This window comes from Numida meleagris, chromosome 5 (assembly GCF_002078875.1).
Source record: "Numida meleagris isolate 19003 breed g44 Domestic line chromosome 5, NumMel1.0, whole genome shotgun sequence".
In the NCBI taxonomy this organism is placed as follows: Eukaryota; Metazoa; Chordata; class Aves; order Galliformes; family Numididae; genus Numida; species Numida meleagris.
In genome coordinates this window covers 4,100,555-4,109,760 of record NC_034413.1, presented here as the reverse complement: position 1 = coordinate 4,109,760, position 9,206 = coordinate 4,100,555, and the positions used below count along the sequence as shown (strand labels likewise).

General features: G+C 40.5%; 1 protein-coding gene across 1 annotated transcript; it reads left to right on the top strand.

Moving 5' to 3' along the window:
• LOC110400017 (CUB and zona pellucida-like domain-containing protein 1) lies at nt 491-9,150 on the top strand. Its single transcript, XM_021399588.1, has 9 exons — nt 491-606; nt 1,660-1,795; nt 2,043-2,257; nt 3,051-3,201; nt 3,318-3,538; nt 4,372-4,544; nt 5,199-5,584; nt 5,942-6,210; nt 7,882-9,150. The coding sequence occupies exons 1-9, from the start codon at nt 525-527 to the stop codon at nt 8,055-8,057; spliced, it is 1,809 nt and encodes a 602-aa protein (XP_021255263.1). The 5' UTR covers nt 491-524; the 3' UTR covers nt 8,058-9,150.

Sequence of the window (9,206 nt, the reverse complement as noted above, 5' to 3'; positions counted from 1 at the left end):
TGGCCTTGTCCAGCCACGAATACTTCAGCAGCAGGAAATTGTTACTCAGGACAGCTCTGTTATGATACTTTACAACCTGAGGAATCTTCAGCAAGGGCACACCGATGTGCCCAGTGCAGTCTAAAGGGATATCTGCCAAAAGGAAGGTGGGAAAAGTGGAGCTCTCTCTGACCAAATCACTGGATGTGGCTGTCTGTCCCACCCAGCACATTTCTGTTCACTTCACACTAATGTCAGCACACCTGAACTGAGCCAACAGATCTCAGTGAGCCAACAGAAAAGCATGCTTCGAAACCATGAGACTCGGAGCTGATGAAAGCAGAGTTCAACTCCTTCCACGCAGCACATGTGAAAAAAGAAAAGGGCACATCTGTTAACTTTCTCATTTATATCTGTTAAAAGGAAAAAGCAACAGAGAGATTAAGACCTCCCTCCGCGATACCACGTAATGCAAGATGATTATGAAACAGCAGGAGGTATAAAGGGCAGAAAACCCCCAGCTGCTAACCTCAGCTGCCATCAAAATGCGGGTGCTCAGACAGCTCCTCCTGCTGCCTCTCTTAGCTGCTCTGGCTTTGGCTGAAGACAACTCGATAGAATTCGTGGGTATGGAACGTAGCATTATTTTCTGTGGAATTTAATTAGTTTTTGCACAAGCTATTTAATAGGCAACTGAAGAGAAAAATGTCAAACTTACCTCTGAGTGTGTCTTACTTTAGCATACTGCTGCAAATTATTAACACCTGAGTGTGGCAAAAACTGCTAAAAAATGTAGTAACAACAACAAAAATGGCAATATATGACTTGTTATGGCAAATTTTTAACTTAAGAACTCAATTTTGAAGAGATTTTGCTCTGGAATGGAAATGTGCTTTTATAAATTGATACAGTATTGGAGTAACAGGACTGAAGTGAGTTAATTGGGAAAGTGTTGCTTTTTAAAAGAGTTTGGGGCATTGTGGCGACTGCGGGGTAATGAAGTATTGGTGCCAGGGCAGGCAATGCACACCTTGCAATGCTCACCTTGCAATGCTCTTACAGCTCGGAGGTTTCCTAGGTGACCACCAAGGTCTGTCCTAAACCTTTCTTTCCCCTCTGGAGTTCAGCAACAAGTCCGACCTCTCTAGCTGGGGCTGCAGACACTGTATAGGAAATGCTTCCTACTTCTTTAGGCTGTGTCCTGAGCCAGAACCAGAAAGCAATTGCTCTTGGTGTTTGATAGTGACCAAAGTAACTATCCCCAGATGCCTTCATGTAAAGGGCTGAAACCCAAAACTAGATCTAATGATCCTCAGGGAAAGAGCGTATGGGGAAGACGGGGCTTGAGGTGCTTGTAACCACCAACTTGCAGCTGAGAGCTGCCGTGGTGTTCTGTGACACCTGGAATTTCCAGTTTTGCCACTGGCTTCATCTGTGTGTGTTTCCCTAACTCTTATTTTCTCTGCTATTCATGAAAATGAGGAGAAAAAAGTATTTTCTAATCCTCTTTTCCTATTCAATTCTTCAAGACTCATAAGCTACCATGGTAGAAATGAAAAATCAAAATGGTACAGCACTTGGCTTGCCTGCTCTGCCATGGACTGTCCCAGAGTTTGCACAGTGCAGGATGGGACCTTGCTGCAAGGCTGAGCTGCTTGTTGTCCTGCTGTTCCCCAACAGGTGTGCCTCGCTGCGGCGCTTCGTTTTCCGACCCCTCCAAAGCATTTAAGATAGGCCTCAATTCAAATGCAAACTGTGTCTGGCACATTCAGAGAAGTGAAAATCAAACAATTAGGCTCATCTTCTCCTATTTTAAGTAAGTATCTCCTCCAGCCGTGCTGGTAGCATTTCATTCCATCAAAACAGAGCAGAGAAAAATATTGAAGTAAATCACTACGGCCAGGCTGAAATTCTTCATTTCAGCTCAAGACATTGCTGCCTCTAAATATCTCTCTGTATTTTCTGCAGTAAAATCCTTACTGAGTTTGTGCTGTGGGCTCCAAGGAACCTGGATATTTATCTGTTCTGTTTGTGGTTTTTTTTTTTTTTTTTTTTTTTAATAGATTTAATCCTTCTTCAACCTGCGAAACAGAAAACATTAAAGTCTATGATGGTCCCTCATCTAATTCAGCTCTTCTTGGACAAGTATGTAACAACACCGACGCAGTCCCAGTGTTCCAATCATCTTCAAACAGCCTGACTTTTCTCGTTACAACAAACTCTGTGGCTTTCGCACGAAACTTCTTTGCCTTCTATTACTTCTTCTCACCAGAAACAAGTAAGTCGGAACTTAATGCAGTCATTAAATACCATTTAAACTGTACCACTAAAGGAGGGCTCATAAGGCGAAGTATCCTGCAGTAAGTTCCCTGCATTTGTTCAAGCCATTCTTATTCTGAAGGAAAGATAATAATAATAAACAGCTCGTGACCAGTTCCTTTGCTTCTGTTGATCTGAGTGGCACAGTATTAAACACTTGAAAACTTTAACTGGAGAGAGAACTTACCATGCCATTGCTTATGCTGCTCCAGTGTTTAACTAACTCTGCTACTGGAAAAATACACCCTATGTCTAGTCTATGTTTCCTTTTTGAGTTTTCCACTGCCTTGATTTTATTTTGCCTTTCTCTGTCAATCAAACATGAAGACTTTGCACTCCCACGCAAACCATGACCAAGATTTCTCTATCAAAGTCTTTCAAAGTTTCTTTTGGTTGGTGTAGTGTTCTCAGTATTCATTTTCCAAAGAACTAACTTGCCCCAAAATAAATACAATTCAGTTGTTCACAGTACCAAAGTCAACTCACCTACAGCCATCTCAGATGCCTTTACACTGTGCCTTGCAGATACACATGTGCTAAGAGGCTCCATTTTATAATGAATTATGAGCAACCACCTGCCCTGAAATTCCCCAAAATACATAGAAGTGTTTTCTTTTGTACCTTTATTCATTTCCAGAGGAATGGAATCCTAAAGAAACAATCCTGCTTTAGTTTTAGATTTTGTATTTACTTTGCATGGCTCATTATGCATACACCATTGTGTTAACCAGTGTGTCTGCTCTTCTTTTCAGCAACTGAAAATTGCGGGGGAAGCTTAACTGGTCCCAATGGGACATTTACCAGCCCCAACTACCCAGCAGCTTACCCTGCATTTACATACTGTGTCTGGCACATACAAACAGCAAAAAACTCGAAGATAAGCTTAGAGTTTCAGGATTTTTTGTGAGTACATATCCTACATGCCATTACTCTTCTTTCATTCATTTTCATTTCATTTCAAGTCTCAAGACCAAGGGATTCTCAGACTTCCCTATATAATCATTTTCTTCTCTCTATAGCCTGGAGCTAGATCAAAACTGCCAGTTTGATTTTCTGGCAGTCTACGATGGCCTCACCACTAACACTGGCTTAATTGGAAAAGCATGCGGTGTTTCTCGACCCACGTTTGAATCCTCTTCAAATGCCATGACAGTCGTGTTGTCTACAGACTATGCCAACTCCTACAGAGGATTCTCTGCTCGATATACCAGCATTCTGCCAAGTCCCCCAGAGCCTGACAGTAAGTGCATTTGCTATGAGTGGAAATTTGTTTCTCATTTTCACATTATGAATCTTCCCCTCCGTAATAAATGCGGAAAAGGTCTGACAGTTGAGACTGAGGATTTAAGCTTTTATCATGGTAGTCATCAACTCTCTTAAAGTACAAAAAACCCACATTAGTCTCACCTATAGATTGTAAGTTATTCCCTGATCTGTCTGCAAAACAAAGCACGTTTTTCAGTCTTACTGGTCCTCCTTCTGGCCAGCTCCACTGAAAACACAACTTTTTCTTTCTCTGGGACAATATTACCCTTGGCAATATTACCCTTCTGGAGATCTAAAAATAAGCTTTTTTGACTCGTTACATGTTTTTGTTTCCCAAGATATTCAGGAAAATGGTCCACACCAGTTGGTAAAATGGGCGTTGAGTGTTGTGATTTCCTTTACCTCGAGCTGGGCAGTTTTCCTTATTGGTTCTGTACGTTTGCAGACCCATCTTCTCATTAATCAAGGTAGAAGGGGCAAAAAACTAAAACTTTGGTATCTGCCAGAAATCTATTTCCTCTCCCCTATTCTGCACTAGCACTTTGATTCCCTTTCCCTTTTATAAATGCTGAAAATTGAATTTTCAGCATGAGTTTTACACAGTTTTGCTCGCCTAGCAATTTTTGGGAGCTATGCATGAAATTCTATGTGACCTCAAACGCGCATAAGCCATTTCAGGTTCAGGTTCTGACAAATCAAGAACCGTGCAATGGATTCAAGGATGGGCCTTGAGCTGGACCAAGTGAGAAACAACTACAGTACACTTTGTGATAACACTTTGTGTGTTTTTTTCTCTTTCAATGGCAGCATCCCTTATATGCTCCTCAGACAGAATGACAATTGTTCTGAGCAAGGCTTACCTGGATTCACTTGGCTACAATGAAACTCACCTACACCTGAACGACCCATCCTGCAGGCCTGTTACAACAGATCAAGTGATCTTTTCCTTCCCATTAAGCAGCTGTGGAACAATTAAGAAGGTAAAGAGGGGGAAAAGTGACATGTAGGAGCCAACACTAGCTTGGGAATGACAGGAACTCATCAGAACAGTTTGCGGATAGGATGCAAATAAGCTAACAGCAGATTGACTTTCACATAGCTCATCCAATTGCACGTTTCCAGTCTTGAAGCTGAAAGAATATTTTTCTCTGGTAGCACCTAACGATCAACGAGGCTTTCAAAGGAAACCCACAGTAATCCAAACAAATTAATTCCAAACATTTTTGTATTATATTTCATTCCCTGCACAATGCAGGTATTCAAAAGTAACACAAAGTGTGGCATGAGACTCCATTCTCTGCAAGTGATACAAGTCACAAGGGAAAAGAAAAGTCCTGTGACAGCAAGATTCCTAAGAGCTAGTTAACAGCATTTTTTAGATGAGGGTGACTGAACTGTAGCTTTGTTATTTTCTGCAACCTATGCAACATTCCTTTTGCTGCATCATTTAGTTCTGTGTTTGGGACTAATAGGAGTAAGAAGGCTGATTGTGGGTTTTTTGATTGCAAGATACTTCATATTGCAAAGATATGTTGATAAACATACCTGAGTGGCTTTGTAACTTCAGCGAATCTGCTTTAAACTGCACCTCTTAGGTAATCAGAACTGAGCATTTCACGCCATTTCTTTTACAGGATGAAGGTCAGAGCATCACTTACACCAACATCATAACTCTCTCTGAAAGTGGCAACATCATCACTCGCAAAAAGATCGTACAGATCACTGCAAAATGCATAATGGAAAACAATTCAACCCTAGAAGTCATTTATGTAACAGAAAACAATATAATCCAGAACACAACCTCTGTGGGAAGATACAATGTTAGCATGTCATTCTATGATTCAGATTCATTCTCCAGCCCTGTACTTGAGTCCCCATATTATGTGGATTTGAACCAAACTCTTTTTGCTCAAGTCAGTCTTCATTCCACTGACCCAGACCTTTTGGTGTTCATTGATACCTGCATAACATCACCACAACCTGATTTTCGGTCAATAACATATGACTTAATCAGAAGTGGGTAAGACCCTAAATTGTTTTATGATTGTCTCCTACTACGTGAGCAAATATAACCTGTATGTCAACTGCAGTCCTTTTACCTTTGTCTCTTCTCCAACTATCTTTAGAAGGCTGTGGTTGGAAGCTAAATTTGATAGGAATTTAGAGGCATTACATAACCGGTAATGGTAAAACTGGAACTGGTAGAAACATGTGCCACACTGGATCGGGGGAGAAAGAAAAAGCACATCATTGTCATTCTCACATAGTGGGGAAAATAATAGCCCTAGTGAAATGCTCTGGGTTAAAGCTAACAGTATTTACCAAGAATGACTATTGGATGTGGCGCTCTTTAACAGCTCTCTAAATTCTCTTGCAGCTGTAACAAAGACAACACTGTGGTAACCTATCCACCCCTGGAGCACTATGGAAGATTCAAATTTAATGCCTTCAGGTTCCTGAGAAGCGCTCCATCAGTTTATCTCCAGTGTGATATTTTAATTTGTGACAGCAACAACGTGAACTCTCGCTGTACCAAAGGCTGTGTCTCCAGGCAAAAGAGAGATACTTCTTCATACAGCTGGAAAACCAAGGCTGTAGTAGGTCCTATCCGCCTGAAACGAGATCGCAGGGCTGCTGATCATCTAGGTAAGAAGGATACACAAATTCAGAATCAGGTTAAGCTCATCCTTTATGTAAATCCACGACCTTCCTTCCACTAATGAACTAAGTAAGTTCAGACCTAGCATGGTATCAGAGGAATGGGTTCAACAAAACTTTGCATTTGGTGAGAACATAGGAGTACTTTTCAAACTGACAGACCAATGGGCTTTTGCATTCAAGTCTTTAAAGCCAAAAAATTAGCACTTCTAGTTACAAAAATTAAGTAGCCTACACAGGATCTGACTATGCATTGGTAAAAAGTCATGAAAGAGATTTCAGACTTTCAAATTTTGGGTTTTTTTGATGACGTAAACAACAAGGAATTCAGCTCATTTCTCCAAGCCATAAAACAACTTCGAAAAACAAACACATCCCCAGCCATAATCAGGTTTTGTTATAACCTTTGTATCTTGTCATGGAACTAATTTTGAGAAATCTCCCACCATTCAATGTCACTTGATTGTTTATTGGTACTACAGAAACACTATGCCAGATGATAAACATAAGAAACAACGCAGGATTAAATCCTCACACTGTATGCATTGCCAAGTGGAACAAAAGAAATGGAAAGGAACGCCAATGGAGCAAAAGATCTGAAGCACAATGCTTTAAAATGAGAGCTACAAAACTTTAAGACAGCTGAGCTTTCCTGCCCCAATCTGACAGTCTTCAGCACGATTTGCAGGCTGCTTTACAGTGATCTAGATGAGCACTGAGAGCTAATGCAGAACACACTAGTAAATATAAAAAAGGGTATTTTGACAAGCTTGTATTGTAACTTCCATTGTACCCTTAGCTCTAGCTTTTATTGAGCACAAAGCTACACCTGAGAAAAGCACGTTGTGCTTTCAGGCACTAGATTCGATTACTTACTATTAGTCGTGTTCTTAATAGTAACAAATACATTAAATAATTATTGACCTCTAAACTCTAGCATTATTTTAAACATGCCCCAATTTATTTCAATGAGTGAAAAATATTGCATCTGCATGTCAGAAACTGGGCACATCTATAATGTGAAAAGGTTTCAGGTTCGAGTAGATCAAAGTCTTATAAAACATAGATTAATTCTCATAGTACCTTCCACAATTTATAGAAAAATACGCAGGTTTACCAAGCACCAACCTGTCAGCTCTCAGAAGGGACAGGATTAGAACCACAGGTGACTTTTCTCTGGCACAGCTTCAATTAAGCAAAGTATCTCCCATCTATCCATTTCTGAAGATGACAATGCTGGTTGGGAGAAACTTGGCCACAGTGATACCAAAGAATAACATCGTGATGTTCTTGTGGACCATTTGCCCAGGGTGGCTGTGGATGCCCCATCTCTGGAGGCATTCAAGGCCAGGCTGGACATGGTTCTGGGCAGCCTGGTCTAGTGGTTGGTGACCCTGCACTCGGCAGGGGGGTTGAAACTCGATGATCTTTGAGGTCCTTTTCAACCCAGGCCATTCCATGATTCTATGATTCACAGAAGCACATAATCATTGTTTTGTTATAAAATTCTACAAATTTCAGTACTATAGATTCAGAATTTGCACATCAGTACAGGTCAACCCCTCAGAAATATACCTGAGAAAATGCTTACCGAGTTGTTAGTGAATTGACGTGGTATTCAAAGCTTTAAACACTCCACTTTCTTTTCTCTCCCTACAGAATCCCTCACAAGGACAGAGGCTGAAGAAGCCCCAAACCTGCAACGCTACAGCTTCTACACTCTTTCATTTGTGGTTTTGGCTTCAAATATTATCATTGTGGTAGCTGTGATACTAAAACATCATATCAAATGCCAATCAGGATATGGCTACCAAAAAATCCAAAGTTCATATTAACCATTTGTCAGTGTGGTGAATTTGTGACGACTTCAGATTGATCACTCAAAGAGGGGAGAGGGGAAAAACAAACAAACAAACAAACAGTCCTGGAATGCAACAAGACTTGGAAACACACTTCAATCTTTTTAATTATTAAAAAAAAAAAAATACAGAAAAAACAGACTCCTCAACCTAGAGGTGCATCTTAAATCATTGAGTTAGAACACTGCTGTCTATTCTAGGGTTTTTGTTTAGAAAACATCTAAAACACTAACTTTAGATGTAATTTTACACATCTGAAGTATGAGATAATTTCAGTCCTTATTAAAAAAACAACTCTGTACATTTTCAAATCATTTTGAAACTGCACTTCACATGAGTTAAGCTGAGGGACAACTGTGAGATACCTGTTCTACACAAACTGTCCTGTCTTTGCAATCTACTTTTGTGGGTTGCTGATGGTCTTCAAGAGACACCAGTTTTCTTGTACTTGCCTACTATGTTCCCCTTCTTGCCAACACTTGCTGCCCCATCTACAGCTTTTGCTCAAAGCACTTTAAGACACTGAATATAACCAATATCTGTCAAAGTTAGGAGTCCATGTACAGGCAAAGTTAAATGGTGCACCTCAGATTTTGAAGAGCAATAAACAGAATGAAGTATGAAGACTGACCTTCCAATAAAGAGGGACTTTGAGCCATTTCTACCTCCTCAAATGACAGCAGATCAGATCCCAACAAGTTACAGTAAATACAACGCAATAAGGCTATTTCTTTGGCCTCAAGTGCCAAAACGCAGCAGATCCTACCCCAGCACATTCTACTTGGCCAAGGAGATCCCCTTGGGAAGAAGCTGCATGGATTGTTCCTGCATGGATTGATTAATTTAGGGAGGAAAAAGTATAACAGTCTTGCTTTAGGGATCATTTACGGAGCCTATATTCCTAACGTGGGTGCCTGTAGAACCAGGAAGAATTTCAAAGAGCGCAGGTTGCAACTTCTCCCTCTCTATGCCTGATTTTTACACAGCTTAAATTAAGCAGTGCAGGTACTACCATTTCTTTTACAGATGGAGTAATAAACAGTTTTGTCAGGAGTCCCGTTAAAATAAACCAAGACCATGAAGAAACCATGTTCCATTCTAGTAGGAACACACTACATGTCAAAA